Below are 20,307 nucleotides of genomic sequence, written 5' to 3' on the forward strand. Positions count from 1 at the left end.
CCACTTTTCAGCAAATCGCCCTCTTCTCTTCTAAGCAGCCGCTCACTGGGAATGCCCTCACTCAGCAGTCTTGACTGCCGCTCACACGCCGGGCCGCACGGGGGAAACAACTTTACAGGTCAGGATTTGCCTTTTCCACACACCAGACCCCCGGCTCCCAACCTTGTGCCAGCTCACATCAACTCTGCGAACGGGAACGACACTGAATCCCTCCGCTCCTTCACACAAGGGATCTCACCACCCAGGTATCGGCGTCAGCGTCCTTAGCAGGCCTCGGTCCTCAGCAGACACAGCGTCCTCATCAGAAACATTGCAGCGGCGAACGAGCGGGGCAAGGGGGGGGGGGCGTAGCCTAGCATCAAAACATCAGACACTCACATGCTCGCTCTGCCTAAGTTATACATCTTATTGTGTATAGTGATATGGACAATGCTGGTATAGCCTGGGCATCTCCTGTATATAATTATGTTCAATACATTTGGGAAGTCTTCAGAGCTTTTTGCTTTTTTCACATTTTGTCTTGTTGCAGCCTTGTGCTAAAACAAAAAATTCTAGTTTTTCCCCATCATTCTGCACTCAGTCCCCCAGAATGGCAAACTGAAAACAGAATGTTAGAAATCTTTGCTAATTTATTGAAAAGGAAAACTAAAATAATGCATTGACATAAGTTTTTAGACTCTTTACTCAGGACATAGTTGAAGCACCTTTGGCAGCGATTACAGCCTCCAGTCTTCTTGGGTATGATGCCACAAGGATTGCACACTTGGATTTTGAGATTTTCTGCCTTCTTCACTGCAGATCCTCTCAGGCTCTGTCAGGTTAGATGATAGGTGAACAGCCATTTCCAGGTCTCTCCAGAGATGTTCAATTTCAGGGCTGTGGCGGGGCCAGTGCCACTCAAGGACATTCCCAGAGTTGTCCCTAAGCCATTCATGTGTTGTCTTGGCTGTGTGGTTAGGATCATTGTCTTGTTGGAAGTTGAGCTTTCGGTCCAGTCTGAGTTCCACAGCACTCTGGATCAGGTTTTCATTAAGAATATCTCTGTGCTTTGCTCCATTCAGTTTTCCCTTAACCCTGAGCAGTCCACCTATTCCCAGCTGCTAAAAAAAAACACTTCCACAGCAAGATACTGCCACCACCATGCTTCACTATAGGATTGGTATTAAGCAGGTGATAAGTAGTGCTTGGTTTCTTGCAGACATGACACTTGAAATTGAGGCCAAAAAGTTGGTTTGTTTGCAAACTCCAGACAGGCTTTCATGTGCCCAGAGTGGTGGAGTGCTGCAATGATGGTTGACCTTTGGATGGTGCACACAAGATCTTTGGAGAACAGCCATAACGACCATTGGGTTCTTAGTCACTTCTCTTACCAAGGCCCTTCTCCCCCTATTACCTTGTGTGCTAGGGCAGCCAGTTCTAGCAACAGTCCTGGTTGTTTCAAACGTCTTTCATTTAAGAATTATGGAGGCTCTTGGGAACTTTCAGTGCAGAAGACATTTTGTACCCTTCTCCAGATCTTTGCCTCCATACAATCCTATCTCTTAGCGCTACAGGCAGTTCGTTCCTCCTCATGGCTTGGCTTTTGCTTTGATATGCATTGTCAGCTGTGAGACCTTATATAAAGGATTGCGTTTTTCCAAATGGTGTCCAATCAACTGAATTTACCACAGGTGGACTCCAGCCAAAGTGTAGAAACATCTTAAAGATGATCAAGAGAAATGGGAGATCCCCAGAGCTAAATTTCAAGTTTCATAGCAAAGGTCTTAATACATACTGTATGTCCATGCAAAATTTTAGTTTTTCCTTTTTAATAAATTAGCAAAAATGTCTAAAATTCTGTTTTTACTTTCTCATTATGGGGTATCGAGTGCAGACTGATGGGGGGAAAATTTTATTTTAAAACATGACTGCAACATTACAAAAAGTGAAAGGGTCTGAAGAATTTCTGAATGCATTGTATGTACAGCTGGTATAAATTATATATCTTTTGTATATTGCGATAAATGGAAGACATAATCAAAGTTTTTGTTGAAACCAAAACCAGAATGGTTCAATTCTGACTGCAGTAAGAAGATAAAATATTTTACTATACAAAATGTCTTTGATTAGGGTCCCTCGACATAACTTTGCTTGGGCTTCCAGAAATGCACAGTTTGCCCCAGCACATAACATGTACCTGTTCCAAGTTCTGGGGCCACTAGTGCACCCACGATGGCAATGCACACAATTTTCTCAGTGTGCATTGACAGGGAAAATTGTTAAACTACGTACAGTAAAATTTCCCAGAAACCTTGTATTGTATCTTATTTGAAATGAACACAGCCCATCAACTGGAAATGTTTTCTATGTGTGGACCATATATCTGGGCGAGTTTGAGACCCCTGGTGTGTGCAGAGGTAGCTGCCAGTCACTGATAACACCCTAATGAAATCAGAAATTATTAAAGTTAAAGGGGTTTTCCGAGATTTTAATACTGATCACCAATACTGAGGATAGGTGATCAGTATCTGATCGGTGGGGTCCGACATCCTGGACCCCTGACGATCAGCTGTTCATAGTGGAATTGGGGGGGAAAAAAATGCAATTACACCACAGTTTTATGGGTTTAGTACAGTGTTCCCTATGCAGTATAACTGACCCATGCCTTTCATTCTATCAGTCAGTATGATTACAACAATACCACATTTATGTAGTTTATCTTGTGCTTTAAAGGGGTTGTGTCACCTCAGCAAATGGCACTTATCATGTAAAGAAAGTTAATACAAGACACTTACTAATGTATTGTGATTGCCCAAATTGCCTTCTATGCTAGCTTGATTTATTTTTCCATCACTTATACACTGCTCATTTCCATGGTTACGACCACCCTGCAATCCAGGAGTGGTGGCCGCCATTGCACACTATAGGAAAAAGCACTGGCCTATGCGCTCTCCCATTGTCCTGGCCACTGGAGAGACTGGCATATTTTTCTATAGTCTGCTAGCACGACCACCACTGCTGGATTACAGGGTGGTCGTCACCAAGGATACGAGCAGTGTATAATGTGATTGAAAACTGAATCAATCCAGCAAAGGAAGCAATACATTAGTAAGTGCCTTGTATTAACTTTCTGTACATGATAAATGGCATTTGCTAAAGTGAGACAATCCCTTTTAATACTGAAAAAATATATATAAAGACTACAGAGCTGTGTGAGTGCTCATTTTTTTGCAAGACAAACTTTCTACCGATACCTTTTTGGGGTGGTGTGACTTTTTGATCATCTTTTAATCAATTTTATTGGGGAGGTGAAGCAATAAAAAAATGGGACACGGTGATCTAAAATGTTTATTTTTTTTGAGAATTTATTTTAATTTTGGGGTGATTTATTTAATTTTTATTATAATTTTTTTGTTCGTTTTTACCTTTTTTTTCAGACCCCCAAGGGAACCTCAACAGTCAGTCATTAGATTGACATTTCTATTCAGTAATGGAATTTTTTCTATTACTGAATACAAAATTCAGTATATTCTAGTGTAGTGCTGCCACCTACAGGACTGTATTGGAAGCTAGTAACATGTCTAGAAGCCTTGTATAGGCTCTGACCTTTTACTCACTGAGATCAGGGAAAGTATTCCCGCCTGAGAAGGTGTTTTAGCTGCACCTCAACCAGAATTTGTAAATATATATGCTAAAGCTTCATTTCATAGTGTCAGATCAAAAAGTCTTTGTGGTGAAGCTTTGGCAATAGCTTAAAGGTTTTGTGCACCAGACCTTTCATTGCTGGGACCTACTGTATATTGGTGATCATACTTACCTGTTCTCAGGTGCTGGGTCCTGGCTTGTTCGCTCCCCAGCTTGTCTTGAGTCCCTCCACATAAACTTTCTGTTTGACGCTGCTGCAGCAAATTACTGAATGGTGCTCCCCTTGCATCATGTCAACTGGTCACATGACAAACGGGGAACCAATCATTAAAGTTTATCTAGAGGGACCAGAGACAAACAGCAGTGGCTGGGGAGCAACTGAGCTGGGAACAAGCGCCAGGGATCAGGCAAGTATGATCAGAACATGGGTCCCGCCAGTCTGAGAAATGACTGTACAATCCCTTTAAGGGAGGTTGTTTTGTCACCTTCTAAACAGCACAATAGCATGTACATAGTTATTTTGTTAATTCCTCTGGTGTTACAGAGCTATAGTGTATAGAGAGCCTGGAAACATGCTTTTGAGGTACTGGAGTCAAATAATGAATGCCCCTTACATGTTTCCTGGCCCTTATTTCACTTAAAGGGGTTGTCCGGGTTCAGAGCTGAACCCGGACATACCCTTATTTTCACCCAGGCAGACTCCCTTGAGGCTAGAATCGGAGCATCTCATGCTCCGATGCGCTGCCTTGCCCTGCGCTAGATTACGCAGGGCAAGGGCCTTTTTTGTTTATCATAACACACTGCCGAGCAGAAGCTTCCGCCTGGCAGTGTGTTCAGCTCTGATGGGCGGGCTTTAGCGCTGCCCTAGCCGTTTTACTGGCTAGGGCTAAAGCCCACCCATCAGTGCCGGTAACGTCACCGGGCTTCCTGGCAGCCCCATGGAGAGCCCGGTTCGTCACCGGAACTCCTAAAAATGCCGTGATTTAGCGCAGGACAAAGGAGAGCATCGGAGCATGACCTGCTCCGATGCTCAAGTCAGGGGGGCTGCCTGGGTGAAAATGGGGAAATGTCCGGGTTCAGCTATGAACCCGAACAACCCCTTTAAGTACCATTTTAAGCATCTATCGGTAATTAGTGACACAAAATGAGAAAAGGTTATTTTATTACATACACGTGAGTTGGTTCCACATGGTCCTTCTCAATGACTTCCATCGGAGGTGGTTGGATTACTAGATAATAAATATACAGCGTTACAAAATACAGTACAGAGGTTTGCTTTTAGGATCCTCTTCTTTTTCTATAGTAGTTCTTGTGTGTGCTGCATTTTCATGCTTATTAATGCTTTGTACATACTTTTTATTGTAGCTCAGTTTATAGTTTAGATAGCTATATTAGGAGAGGAATAAATCTGCAAATACAATACATTACGTATGTGTATATCGCATGTACTGAGCCTTTGTGTACAGTATGGTTACCAATTACTGCATTCAGGTTATGGGTAGTAGATTGCTGAGAAGGTTTATTCGTCAATGGATTTATTCTAACTGACATATTAAGTAGAGAAGAAGTTTTTTTTATCCTTCATATTAGGTACATTATTTGTTAACTGCACATGAGCGTAAGGGCTCAGTGCCCATATTGTGGACTGTAAATGGCCAGTCCACAATACACGGGCACGGGCCGTGTGCACTCCCTGCTGTGGATGCGGACCTATTGACTTGAATGGGTTCGCAGTCCGCAAGATACGACCGAAGATAGGACGAAGATGGGCTTTCGGGTCCGCGCCTCCGCACCACAAAAAGATAAAACATGTTCCATCTTTGGTTGTATCTTGTGAATAGCGGACCCATTCAAGTCATTGGGTCCGTACCGCAATACGGAGTGTACACGCCGGTGCCCGTGCATTGCAGACCGCTATTTGCGGTCCGCAGCAAGTACGGTTATGTGCATGAGCCCTTATAGGCATATTTTGCCTTTATTTGGATAAACAAAGTAGGATAATAGGTTGGACGCGATGTTACTACATCACTGCCCTTTAAAAATATATATATTTTAAAAAATCTTACTGGGGATTACAGTGAAGAGATGCAGGCAGCATTGAAACACAGTACCAGAAAAGGGTTGGCCTAATTGGTTTTAGGCTTCATGCACAGAGCCGTTGCCATTTTGCAATCTGCAGACCGTGGATCTGAAAAACACAGATTCTGGCCGTGATCATCCCACATTTTCCTCAGTCCCAATTATAGAAATGCCTATTCTTGTCTGCAAAACAAGGATAGGACATGTTCATATAATCTACGGAATGACCACATGGACACAGACAGCACATGGATGAAATTCGTGTGCTGTCCATATTTTTTGCGGCCCTATAGAATTAAATGGGTCTTCATGCAATCTGAAAAAAACGTGGATCGGATGCAGACCCAGTCCTGTGCATGAGCCCATACCCAGATAGTTCCCTCAAAGGTAATCCCATCTGGATTCAGCATTCCATTTAAGTGGTAAAGTAACTGCTACGGGCTAAATGTCTCAGATTGCGACATTCTTTAAGGGTATGTCCACAAGTGACTGGATATCTGCAGAAGAATAAAAAATCACACCAAATGGTGCTGTTTTTGTTGCAGATTGTGTTGCAAAAATGACACTTTCCATTACAAAGGGCGAAATCCACAATGAAATTCCGCAGTTTAAATTGACACGCTGCAGATTTAAAAGATCAATTTCCGCAGCAGATGTTTTTCACAGCATATGGCCTCATGCACACGGCCGTTGTTTTGGTCCGCATCCGAGCTGCAGTTTTGGCGGCTCGGATGCAGACCCATTCACTTCAATGGGGCCGCAAAAGATGCGGAATGCACTCCGTGTGCTGTCCGCATCCGTTGCTCCGTTCCATGGCCCCTCAAAAAAATATATAGCATGTCCTATTCTTGTCCATTTTGCGGACAAGAATAGGCATTTCTCCAATGGGCCGCCCGTTCCGGCACACGGGCGGGGACCGCAAAAAACGGCACTGTCATGTGCATGAGGCCTATGGATGAGATTTGCTAAAAACTAATTTACTGCACTGTTGCTGTACAACACTGCAGAACGGCTGCACAGAAATCCACAATGACAAATCTGCAGGGTTTCAGGGATTGTCCGTGACCTGAAAGAAATGGGGATGGCCAGGTATGATCTAAAAATAAAAAATATATAAAAAACAACTGGTCTTGGCCGACAGCACTAAAATGCATGTAAATAACACATGAGTAATCTGCCAAGGTGGGAATCAGAAGTGGTCGGGACGGGAGCTATGCCGGAGAAACCAGAACAACCAGACCAGGTAAGTTGTTTCTTCTTTTTTTTCACATTATGACTGGTCATCCATATTTCCAGTTCCAGTTGAAGAAAAACAGCCCCAAAGCATGATGCTGCCACCACCATGCTTCACTGTGGGTATGGTGTTCTTTTGGTGATGTGCAGTGTTGTTTTTACGCCAAACAAATCTTTTGGAATTATGGCCAAAAAGTTCAACCTTGGTTTCATCAGACCATAACACCTTTTCCCACTTGCTTTTGGGAGACTTCAGATGTGTTTTTTCAAAATGTAGCCTGGCTTGGATGTTTTTCTTTGTAAGAAAAGGCTTTGGTCTTGCCACTCTACCCCATAGCCCAGACATATGAAGAATACGGGAGATTGTTGGCACATGTACCACACAGCCAGTACTTGCCAGATATTTCTGCAGCTCCTTTAATTTTGCTGTAGGCCTCTTGGTAGCCTCCCAGACCAGTTTTCTTCTCGTCTTTTCATAAATTTTGGAGTTCTTGGTAATGTCACTGTTTTTCTCCACTTGATGATGACTGTCTTCACTGTGTTCCATGGTATATCTAATGCCTTGGAAATTCTTTTGTACCCTTCTCCTGACTGATACTTTTTAACAATGAGATCCTTCTGATGCTTTGGGAGCTCTCTGTGGACCATGGCTTTTGCTGTGGGATGTGACTAAGAAAATTTCAGGAAAGACCAACTAGAGCAGCTGAATTTTATTTGGGGTTAATCAGAGGCACTTTAAATGATGACCGGTGTATGCTGACTCCTATTTAACATGATTTTGAATGTGATTGCTTAATTCTGAACACAGCTACATATCCAGTTATAAGAGGGTGTGCACACTTATGCAACCACATTATATATATTTTTTTGTTTTCTTCCCTCCACCTAAAAGATTTCAGTTTGTTTTTCAATTGAGTGGTACAGTTTATAGGTCACATTAAAGGTTGAAAAAGTTCTGAAATGATTTATCTTTGGCTACATGCACACGACCGTATGTGTTTTGCGGTCCTCAAATTGTGGATCTGCAAAAAAAAGGGATGACGTTCCATATGGCATCGGCTTTTTTTTGCGGATCCATTGTAATAATGCCTATCCTTGTCTGCAAACTAGAAAAAAATAGGACATGCACTATTTTTTTTGCGGGGCAACGGAACGGTGTGCTGTCCGTGTTTTTTGCGGACCCATTGAAAGGAATGGGTCCACATCCTATCCGCAAAAAAGCGGAACGGACACGGAAACAAATAACGTTCATATGCATGTAGCCATTGTCTCATTTTTGTTTACAGCACAGAAAGTTGACATTTTAACAGGGGTTGTATATTGATCACAAGTGATTGTGATGTCCTGAACCTGACTATTGTGTAGCCTTATAATCCTTGTAGTGGGTACTGGTGGAGACAAGGGGGTTCTTCACACTCTGTGCTTAAAGGGGTTTTGTCACTTCTGCAAATAGTATTTATTATGTAGGTAAAGTTAATATAAGGCACTTAGGCCTCTTGCACATGAACAATACGGATTAGGTCTGGATGCACTTCAGGAAAACTCGCACCATTTCGCAAGCAAGTTCAGTCAGTTTTGTCTGCGATTGTGTTCAGTTGTTCAGTTTTTATCACGCGGGTAAAAAGCACATTGATGCGTTTTTCACGCGTGTGATAGAAAACTGAATGTTTACAAACAACATCTCTTAGCAACCATTCACTTCTATGCCAGAATATAGAACATGCTGCGATTTTTATGCAACACACAAGTGATGCGTAAAAAACAACGCTCATGTACACAGACCCATTGAAATAAATGGGTCAGGATTCAGTGCGGGCGCAATGCGTTTGCATTACGCATTGCGCCCGCGCGGAAAACTCGCTCTTGTGAAAGGGGCCTTACTAATATATTTGTTATTACCTATATTGCTTCCTTTGCTGGCTGGATTCATTTTTCCATCACATTATACTCTGCTCGTTTTCATGGTTACGACCACCCTGCAATCCATCAGTGGTGGTCGTGCTTGCACACTATAGGAAAAAGCACCAGCCTATGTGAGCTCCCACGGTCCTGGCCACCAGAGAGGCCTGCACTTTTTCCTACAGTGTGCAAGCACGACCACTGCTGCTGGATTGCAGAGTGGTCGTACCCATGGAAATGAACAATGTATAATGTGATGGAAAAATGAATCTAGCCAGCAAAGGAAGCAATATGGACAATCACAATACATTAGTAAGTGCCTTGTATTAATTTTCTCTACATAATAAATGCCATTTGCTGAAGTGACTAAACCCCTTTAAGTCTCTCCTGCAAGAATTGAATTGTGGTAGAGAGGGTTCAAGGTTTTAACTGTTTGTACTCATTCAGAAATAAAATTTTTGTGCATGATGGGAAACTAACATTATATACTGTGGTCTGTACTCTGTACATCAGTAGATGTGTCTCCTGTTTTTATGTTGCAGGATAATTGGCACTGAAGAAGTAATTTATTACCACTGCAGGTTTGTGTATAAGACGTTTGCTCAGTTTGTTAAGCCCTGGATTTATTCTTGTTTCATTTATTGTTGTAACAGCCAGATGGCACTGCTTTATATCAGAAAATGTCGGAGGGCGATCACCTTTTTACAACAAAGTATGTTATGTGACAGTGTAGGATTTGAAATCTTACAGGGCTAAAAAATAGCACATTTGTAGTCCTTAAATAAAAAACTGAAGGTATGTCTTTTTCTATATTCTTCTCTAGGTATCCATTTCTCCATCTCTCTTTTAAAGAATTATATTTATTTACAATTATGTATTATTTTGTAATTAAATGGTTTGTGTTAAAGGGCTTCTGTCACCCCACTAAAGTCATTATTTTTTTTTGGGCTAGTTAAATTACTTATATTGAGATATATGAAAATATAATGGTCTTACTTACTTTGATTCAGCAGTTTCTTCTAAAAACGAAGTTTTATAATATGTAAATTAGGTCTCTACCAGCAAGTAGGGCAGCTACTTGCTGGTAGCAGCTGCAGAAAACCGCCCCCTCGTCGTGTTGATTGACAGGGCCAGCCGGGATCTCCTCCTCCGGCCAGCCCTGTCGGCATTTCAAAAATCGCGCGCCTGTGTTCATTCGGCGCAGGCGCTCTGAGATGAGGAGGCTCGCCTCCTCAGAACTCCCTCAGTGCGCCTGCGCCGATGACATCACCGAAATAGAAGACGTCATCGGCGCAGGCGCACTGAGGGAGTGCTGAGGAGGCGAGCCTCCTCATTTCTCACTCGCGTGAGAAAAATCACGCATGTTTGGTACCCAAACCCGAACTTCTTCACAGAAGTTCGGGCTTGGCTTAGGTGTTGTGTAGATGTTATTATTTTCCCTTATAACATGGTTATAAGGGAAAATAATAGCATTCTGAATACAGAATGCTTAGTAGGTGATCAATTGAGGGTTAAAAAAAAAATAAAAAAATTAACTCACCTTCTCCTCTTGTTCACGTAGTTTGCGGTCTCTTCTTTACTTCTTTAATGATGAGCTGTGGGCTAAAGGACCTTTGGTAACGTCAGATCACATGCTCCAATCACATGGTCCATCACCGTGGTGATGGACCATGTGATTGGAGCATGTGATCTGACGTCACCACAGGTCCTAGCCGGTAGTTCATCATTAAAGAAGTAAAGAAGAGACCGCGAACTACGCGAACAAGAGGAGAAGGTGAGTTAATTTTTTTATTTTTTTTAACCCTCAATTGATCACCTACTAAGCATTCTGTATTCAGAATGCTATTATTTTCTCTTATAACCATGTTATAAGGGAAAATAATACAGTGAATAGACTGTCACCTAGCAATCATGCGTGAAAATCGCACCGCATCCGCACTTGCTTGCGGATGCTTGCGATTTTCACGCAACCCCATTCACTTCTATGGGGCCTGCGTTGCGTGAAAAACGCAGAATATAGAGCATGCTGCGATTTTCACGCAATGCACAAGTGATGCGTGAAAATCACCGCTCATGTGAACAGCCCCATAGAAATGAATGGGTCGGTATTCAGTGCGGGTGCAATGCGTTCACCTCACGCATCGCATCCGCGCGGAATACTCGCCCGTGTGAAAGGGGCCTTAGGCCGAGTTCACACGAACGTGTGTAACCCATGCCTGTGCTGCGGCCCGCAAATAGCGGGCCGCAATGCATGATCGCCAGCCGTAGGTCAGCCGCATCGGATCGCGGACTCATTCACTTTAATCGGTCCGCGATCCGCCCATTCCGCTAAAAGATAGGACATATTCTATCTTTTTGCGGAACGGAAGTACGGGACGTAACCCCACGGAAGCACTCCGTAGTGCTTCCGTGGGGGCCCGTCCCGTGCGGCCGTTCCGCGATTCCAGATTTGCGGACCCATTGAAGTGAATGAGTCCGCATCCGTGATTCGGAATGCACACGGAACTGTGGCCGTGTATTGCGGCCCGCGATTTGCCATAACGGAAATCCCTAATGTTATAACGGAAAGCCATAACGGAATCCCTAACTCTAGTGTGAACCCACCCTTAGTTGCCCATAGTAACCAATCAAAGGTGGAATCTGATTAGTTGCTATGGGCAACTAAGCCAGTTTTGATAAATCTGCCCCTTAGAATGTTATGGGAAAAGATTCTGTAGATCTGAGCAACAAAAATTAGTGGCAGCAAGTGTAGAACAGCTTATAAGCTGTTATTCGTTTCCACCGAGGACCTTGTTGTTCCGATGCTGCCAGGGTCTTTCATGTTTTTAAGGTATCCTAAGCACACTACCACCAATTTTTGTTGTGCAGGAAAACAGTTTATAGACAAACTGTTAATTTCTGAAAAACAAATGATTGAATAAGAATGTGTACCTCTTTGAAAGAGGGATGGAGAAGTAGAGAACATAGAGGGATGTAGGCATACATACAAAAGGAATACAGATAAGGAAGGGCATATCTGACAAACAATAATTGCATCTAGAACGAATGTGTAAACTAATGCACAAACATAACTGGAAACAAAAGCTTGTACTTTATTGGTATATTCTACAGGTTACTGCATCACCTAAGCTTGAAAACAAACGGTTAGGTAATTCTATATTACTGAAAGGGCTTAAGCCCTGGTCCATAATACACTTAACATTTTCAAGACTTTCCAGGTGTTAATATGAATCTTTGAAATTTAGGTATGTGAACTGTCCAGCAATCACTCTCTATGAATACCACTGTACATAATAGCGTGTAGGAGCCTTCATATGACTAAACATCTCCGTTTGCCTTCTCATTGCCACAGAACCACCATACCAGTGTACTATTGTCTAATGACTCATTTTAAATGCATCCATTTGGTTAGACAAAGTGAAAGCATAAGTTCACTATTGCTGAGATCCCGACAGCTTGAACTTAGCATCTGACTGCAAAATACCTCTAATATCACAAGAACTCTTTCATAGAACCAGATGGTGAAAGCTCCTGGCCAAAACCCTGTGTGGTTGCAAGCCACTATTGTGCCAAACACAGTTGTACATATGTTGCATAAATGTCTGTCACTGAAAATAGGTTCCATTCATCTGAATGGTATTATTTGGAGGCAAGCATATGGATTTCTGCAAGCCCAATTTAGATGAATGGGACAGACAATATCTGAATTTGTCTTCACTATAATTTGACCTTGCACATACCGAGAGAGTGTCAGTGTTTAGTGAGATTCTGTACCAGAACTATCTAAATGTGGCTAAATGTGGGTGTTTCCATTAAAAATCTAAATTCAAACATATTTTATTATGTTTATAGCATAGATTAATGTCACAGTTTGATTTACAGTTAAGTTATACAGTTTTTTACCTTCAATGACAGGACATGATGATTCCAGACTGCGAGAAATCCTTGGAGTTGAGATCTTATCAAGTGTGGAAGGCATAGATTTTGAACGCAATCTCTTGCCAGAGTTGTCTTCACCCTTCCAAAGTTAGGAATTAGACATCATCAAATGATATGGGGAGGGGCGGGAGAAGTTGGAATTTAGCCAAAAGTATCCCCTGACCTGTTATACTGTAGATATATGGTTACATAGAAACGTGCATCAGATTCAGCCTTTTTGAAGTGAGAAGATCAGATTGGTAGAGTACTTGAACTCAGACCACCACCAGTTCCCAGAACACAGAAGTGTGCCACTTTATGGAATGCACAAACTCCAAACGCCTTTGGCACTGCTCAGAGGTTTCAGTGCTCAGAGATCCCTGATACAACATTTTAAAGAAAGCACCACTAGTTTCAATGTAAATGGGGCTAAAGAGATTGCAGGCCCCTTTGCCCGATGTGTGGGCAGATTATCGCTAACAAGCATTTGTACAAACACTCGTTAGCGAAAATCTGCCACTGTAAAATGTAAATACAGCGGACTCCTGCACTGATGAGCAAGTGATTGTCAGGAAGGAATGGTTAGTTCCCAACAATCAGTAGCCCTATCTGTTAAGTGTAAAGGGGCCTTTAGTCTCTGTATAGACTACACAGGTCTGGAAACCACCAATATTATCTTTTGCTATCTATCTTTTGGTTGAATGACTTCATAACAGTTCACTCAAAAATTGTAATACATTATAATTTATTTAATTTTCAGAAGGCTTAAAAATATAATGTTTGTACCTTGTTTTCTGTTTCCGCAGTTGTAAGATCAAGTGCTCCAATGTCGGCCTCTATTCTCAGGTTAGCTTTTGTGGTCCATGATCGAGATAATGGAATAATCTCTTGAGTTGTGACACTGTTGGTTGCTTCAAGTTCCCTCTCTAGATCACTTTCCATTTCTGAAGCATCAAGACTAAATCTTAAAAAACAAATGAATGCAAAATGATGCTATAATTTTCAAACCAGAACCTGGATCTGAATACTTTTTGTAATTGCATGTAATTAAAAATGTCATTCAATAAAATGTATCTTTGTAGCGCCACATACTGTTTTTTTTTTTGGATTTCTTTGTCCTGCTCACTGAGAAGGCCGCACATGCTCAGTTTCATCCTTCACATGCCTCCTGAGCTGTGATAGGCAGAGCAGAGACACATCCCCATAGCTGCATCAGAAAAGACACTCCCCTTCAGCTTGATATAAATCTAAATAGCACAAGGTTGGTGGCTCACTCTCTGATCCGCTATTGGGTAGGTGCACTGCCCGACAGCACTCCCTAATGCTGGTATAGTAAAAAGGTAATTAATTAAATTGGGCGTCACTCTTTATCAGGCAACACAGACAAGTTGGTTGGTATATCAGAAATTATTTTTATATACGATACTTTAAAATAATTTACAACATGTTGCATAAAATTCATACATTCAATCAATGTTAAAACTCAGACTAAAAATTACACTTCTATATACTAAAAGTCCTTAGGGGGGGGGGGGGGGGCTGTTAAGCCAATAAGTCCAAAGGCAATTATAACCCTAATATGTATTAGCAGCTATACTTGTGGGAGAGCACAATGTTCAATGGAGCAATGTCCAAAGAGATCAATATCATCCCCAGATTTTGACAAGTTGCAGTAATCCAATGCTATACTTTGTATAGGATATATAGAGTACTTTACCCCTCCTGTGTTCGGCCCGTTTGTGCACCAGTTTGTCAGATGCGGTGCTTTAAGCTTCCAGGACCTGTCAGTAAAGTCTATGGGGTTTACACCCTTGCCTCGATAGCAGTGTGATTTCTTTGCTCTGCTTTGACCTTCCAGGACCTGTGGCGTCCCACGTGGTTGGCTGGAGTGGTCAGATGACTTGAATTTCCAGGCGGGGTTTTCAAATTAGAAAGTTGAAAAGTTGAAAACAGACGATTTCCAAATGTTGTTCCTTGATGTTCCCTCATTGTCTTTACCATACGCGTTTCGGGGTAACAGGCCCCTTCCTCAGTGTTTCCTAGTTGTTATTTAACCTGTTCTGGACATAGGGCGTACCAGTACGCCCTGATTTCCCGATCCTTAAGGACACAGGGCGTACCGGTAGGTCCTATGTATTTCCGATCACCGCCGCTCGGCGGGCGGTGATTGGAACCCGTTGCTTTCTCAAATCATTGAGCAGGCACCGTGGCTAAATGCAAGGGGGGGTCCTGTGACCCCCCCGTGTAGGCGATCGCAGCAAACTGCAGGTCAATTCAGACCTACGGTTTGCTGCGTTTCCGGGTTATTCGGGTCTCTGGGTACCCGATAACCCGGAACAGGATGGGGATCGGTGGTGTGATAATACACCACCAATCACCATCCTTAGATCCTGAAAGATGATGGTGACATCACCTCTCAGGATCGCTCTCATTGGTCGGGCGGGAGGTTCAAATCATTGCAGAGCTCCTCTCCTCCTCCTTTTCAGTCCGGAGCCAGAGGAGAGAGGAGCGCTGCGTCGTGTCTCAGCCTCCATCTGTGCAGAGATCAGGATCCAGCCAGCACCCCATCTGTGCCCCAGCACCCCCAGCACCACCAGGTATTTAGGGAAAGGCTAGGGACAAGTTAGATTAGGCAGAGATATTTAGGGAAAGTTAGTTGAAGAAAAAAAAAAAAAAAGTTTTGGTTGCATCACCCTTAATTGGGTGTCTGGGGTCCACAGCACAGCTGTGTGACCCTAGACCCCCCAGGGGTGCTGCAGCTTGACCCCCCCACAACTTTTTTGGGGTGCAGGCAGTTTTTTTTTTTTTTTTTGCGCGTACGCTGACTGTGGCCGGCACTCTTAGCGTCGCTGATCAACTTCAGACGGTTGATCAGCGATTTTGAATTTTTTATTAATTTTTTTCACATTTTTTCCCCTTTTTTTAGTTAGTCTTTTTTTTTTGTCTGTTAGGTTTAGGGTGAGTTCGCGAACACCCGTGCCCCCACACACACACACACCAAATAAAGATTTACATGCACACACACAGACACACACAGACACACACTCCCCTATGGCCCGCCGGATGTTCTCAGCCGAGGAGGCATAAGCCCAGCTTGCCTCCGAGTCCGAGAGCCCCAGTGAGGACGAGGATGACCCCACTTTCCTTTTGTCATCCGCGTCCTCCTCATCATCTAGCGATGATTATAAGCTCCCAGGGCGGCAGAGCAAGGGGACCGCCATGCTAGGGACCCTGTGGCCCACCCTAGTATGAGCAGCTCTGGGGCTCGTACTAGTTTTCCGGCCCACCAGTTAAATCCACCGGAGCCCCCTGCCGGTGAACTTGTCTGGTGTACCCCAGAGCGTTATGAGACTGTGATTCCTGATTTTTTTCAGATTACATTTTTTATTGAGTTTTTCAAATAAGTAGATAAAAATGTGATACAAAAGGTAACAAATTGCCATGTCATGCAATGCCGTATACATTGTAGAGTAATCTCCAGACAAAGGAGGTAACAAGGTATAATTTCCCATGCGTAAAGGCAGTAAGAACATGTGGCAACACATGAGCAAGAAAATCACATTGTTTACATGAAGCAGAGAAGGCTATATGAATCTAAGCCTAGTAAGACATGTACATAACAAAAAAAGGGAAAAAACAAACAAAGGAGGGCACAGAACAGTAGGCCACAGACAAAGAGGAAAGGTATAGGGGAAGGAGAGGGTGGGGGAGTGCGGGATTATAGACGGGCATTACGAAACTCATCTGATCCTCGGAAAGTTTCCCAAGGGCCCCAGGTTTTAACGAATCGAGAGGTGTCCTGAGGAGAAACGCAGATGAGATCCTCCATCCGCTGATGTAGGGCAATTTCTTCAAACCATTCCTCCGGGGAGGGAGGCATAGGTGATTTCCAATGGCGAGGGACGACCGTTTTAGCAGCCTGTAACATATACTTAAGGAGCGAAACCTTAAAAGCAGGGATGGTCAGGTCAAAGATAAACAACAAAAGTGCTTCAGGAGCGTTGGGAATGGGTATTCCCGTCACTGCCCGCACAATACGGTGCACAAAGTTCCAGTAAGGTCGCAGGATGGTGCAATTCCACCAAATGTGTAGCAAGGTGCCTTCGTCAGTACAGCACCTCCAACAGCGATCCGAAGCAGATGGAAACCATCTGTGGAGCACAGATGGCACTCTGTACCACCTGGAGAGGACTTTATAATTCGTCTCCTGCGCCTTAGTGGAAATTACTGCTTTATGAGAAAGAAGAAAAGCCCGTTTCCATTGAGATGGGGTGAGGTCATTCCCCAGATCACGATTCCAGGCGTGGCAGAAGGAGGGGAGCTGGTCAGAGGTCTGGAGAGCAAGCAAGTTGTAAATGGTGGAGATGTCCCTGAAGACAGCAGAGGGGGCAAGACACATTTGTGCACCGTAAGGCTCCTGCGTAAAGTGTGGGTGGTACGTATAGAGGAGTAAAAATGTTGGAGTTGTACGTATTCAAAGTTGTGCCTGGGGCGTATTAGAGAGAGCTCCATCAATTGATTTAAGTGTTTCAATCCCGTGGTAGTGAGGACATCACAGAACCGAAGGGGGCGCAATTTAGTACCAGTGAGGAAGGGTTTCGAAGATTGTCCTGGGTGAAATGCTGGGTTATCAGTAATCAGCGTTAGAGGGCCATACGTTTCAATGAGGAGTGTACGCCGATTAATGGACGCAATTGACGCGAAAGTGTGATTGGCTGTGAAGGACAGTGGGGGGATTTTAAAACCCGGCTTGCGGGCTAACCAGGGAAGGACCGTGAGCGCGCATGAGGAAGAGGTGCGTGCAATATGGACCCACATTTTACTGGAATCTGAACGCAACATGTCCAAAAGTCTGGCGTATACCGCGGAGAAGTGATATAGTTTACAATCTGGCAAACCAACACCCCCAAGTTCTTTAGACCGGGTCAGAACCTCCCATTTTATTTGCGGCTTACCAAGGGGACCACACAAAACGCGTGAAACAGCGTCTGAGTTGTGACCAAATATTGAGCGGTAATCGGATGGGTATGGTTTGCAAGAGGTAAAGCAGCTTGGGCAGTAGGTTCATTTTCAAAATGCTGACCCTGCCGAACCAAGAGAAGTCTCGACGGTGCCATGCATCTAGGTCTTTCTGGAAACTTCGCAGAAGTGGGGCAAAGTTCAACTTAAAAAGGGCGGGCAACTCCGTCGAGATTTTAACCCCAAGATATTTAATCCCCGCCGATGGCCACTTGAATGGGAACGTAGATTTAAGCGATGAGACTAGTGTTTGAGGTAAGGATACATTCAGTGCCTCTGATTTGGTCATGTTGATTTTAAAATTTGTCCATTTACCGAAGAGTGCGATCTCTCGCAGAAGGGACGGGAGGGCGACATGGGGGTTAGTGATATATAGCAAAAGGTCATCCGCAAAGGCCGCACATTTATGTTCCACATCGCCAATCGTGACCCCTGAGATGTCCGGGTTGGCACGGATCGCGGAGAGGAGGTGCTCCATTACTAGAACGTACAGAAGAGGAGACAGGGGACATCCCTGGCGCGTGCCATTGCGGATGAGAAAGGGCGGAGAAAGGGTACCATTGATTCTAATTCTGGCCGAGGGCTGGTGGTAGAGACTCAGTATTTTTCCCAAAAAGATTTGTCCCAGACCCAGTTTAGACAGAACAGATCGAAGAGAGTGCCAAGATATACGATCGAAGGCTTTCTCCGTGTCTAGGGACAAAATCATAAGAGAGGTGTTGGAGACTTTTGCGTGGTGTATAATGTCCAAGGTCCGGAGAGTGTTGTCGCGAGCCTCCCTTCTCGGGACAAAACCCACCTGGTCGTTGTGTATTAGGGAGGGTAAGAAAGCGTTCAATCTATTAGCTAATAATTTGGCGTATATTTTTAAATCTACGTTCAACAAAGAGATGGGACGGTAGCTAGCACACAAATGAGGATCTTTGTCGGGCTTAGGGATAACCGCGATGTGGGCCATAGTGGATTGGGGGGGAAAGGGGTCTTGGGGAGACACCGCATTGAAGACCTTCACCAGAAAGGGAGCAAGGATGGTGGAGAAAGATTTAAAGAAGCCAGCGGTGAACCCATCAGGGCCCGGGCTCTTACCGCCCGGAAGGGACGCGATCACTTCCTTTAGTTCCCCTTCCGAAAAAGGCGTCTCCAAGGTAGTAGCTTGTTCGGTGGATAATTTAGGACAATCGCTCAACGGGTAGGGAGAATCGTCGGATTCCCTAGCAGAAAGGTCAGGAAGGTTGTACAAGTCAGTATAAAAGGACTGAAAGGACGAGGTAATCTCCTCCGTCGTGTGCAATAATTGGTCCCGAAAGTTTTTGACCGCTGGGATATGGGAAGCAGCGATATGACCCCTAAGTGCCCTAGCCAACAAGCGGCCACACTTATTACCGTATTCGTAGAACTTACTGCGACATTTTTGAACTATCCGCTTGTAGGAAGAGTCCAGTAACAGATGCGCGTCCATTCGTGCATTATGGAGGTGTCTGAGCACCGGTAGAGAGAGGGCACGCTTGTGGGCTAGTTCCAAGGAAGCCACTTTCTGCAAAGCAGCCCTGAGAGAGGCAGCTTTTTCTTTTTTAAGGCGCGAGCCCTGTTTAATGAGGATCCCCCTGAGAACACATTTAAGGGCTTCCCATTGCATAGGGAGGGGCGTGGGGTCCGAGGCATGATCAGACATGAAATTAGCAACAGTGTCAGTGAGATCCTGTGTGCATACAGTGTCGAGGAGGAGAGACTCATTCAGACGCCATGTCCATTCACTTTTAGTTAAGAACGGGAGGGTGAGGGAGCAATACACCGGGGCATGGTCAGACCACAAAATGCTGCCAATAGAGGTGGAGTCCAACCATGACAGGGCGGGTTGCTGGATTAAAATGTGGTCTATTCTACTATAAGAAGAGTGCGGAGCCGAAAAAAATGTGTAGTCTTTGTCCGAGGGATGTTGCAAACGCCACGGGTCAAGCAGTTGCAGTTGCAACAGTGCTCTTTTCACTTTCTTAATAGCTGTATAGGAAAGGGTTGCCCGTCCCGAGGAGTTATCAAGCGTGGGGTCAAAAGTGAGATTAAAATCCCCGCTAAAAATGACCGTTCCGCGAATTAGGGGCAGGGCCTTGTCAACTACGTCAATTAGGAATGCAACCTGATTTTGGTTTGGGGCATAGGCGTTAATAATTGTGAATTCCCGTCCTCCCATCAGAAGCGTGAGAATAATATAACGAGCTCCGGGGTCAATGACACAGCCCAGTACCTGGTGAGGGAGAGATTTATGTATCGCTATGGCGACACCTTTTGACTTAGTGTCTGGATTATCTGCAAAGTGCCAGGAGGTGTAATATTTATTACGAATGGCAGGAGCCTAACCGTGTTTGAAGTGAGTCTCCTGGAAGCATACGATCTGGGCCCTTTGTCGATGGAAATGGTAGAGCACCTGGGATCTCTTTTCTGGGGAGTTAAAGCCCTTCACATTAAACGATGCCAGCTTGAGTGACGTCATACCTGTGACAGGAGGGAGGGGAAACACACAAGGAGAGAACACTAGGG

At 44.1% G+C, this 20,307-nt stretch overlaps 1 protein-coding gene across 2 annotated transcripts in view; it reads right to left on the reverse strand.

The window, feature by feature from the left end:
- The window catches only part of ARHGEF18 (Rho/Rac guanine nucleotide exchange factor 18), a 620,551-nt gene that overhangs the window by 301,419 nt on the left and 298,825 nt on the right, over positions 1-20,307 (reverse strand). For both annotated transcript variants that reach the window (XM_040417798.1, XM_040417797.1), the window contains exons 4-6: positions 13,540-13,717; positions 12,739-12,853; positions 4,796-4,853 (exon numbers count right to left, since the gene is read on the reverse strand). In XM_040417798.1, the coding sequence (XP_040273732.1) occupies positions 4,796-4,853; positions 12,739-12,853; positions 13,540-13,717 (351 nt within the window). The remainder of the gene's footprint in view (positions 1-4,795; positions 4,854-12,738; positions 12,854-13,539; positions 13,718-20,307) is intronic.

The sequence above is a fragment of the Bufo bufo genome, chromosome 2 (genome assembly GCF_905171765.1).
Source record: "Bufo bufo chromosome 2, aBufBuf1.1, whole genome shotgun sequence".
Classification (NCBI taxonomy): Eukaryota; Metazoa; Chordata; class Amphibia; order Anura; family Bufonidae; genus Bufo; species Bufo bufo.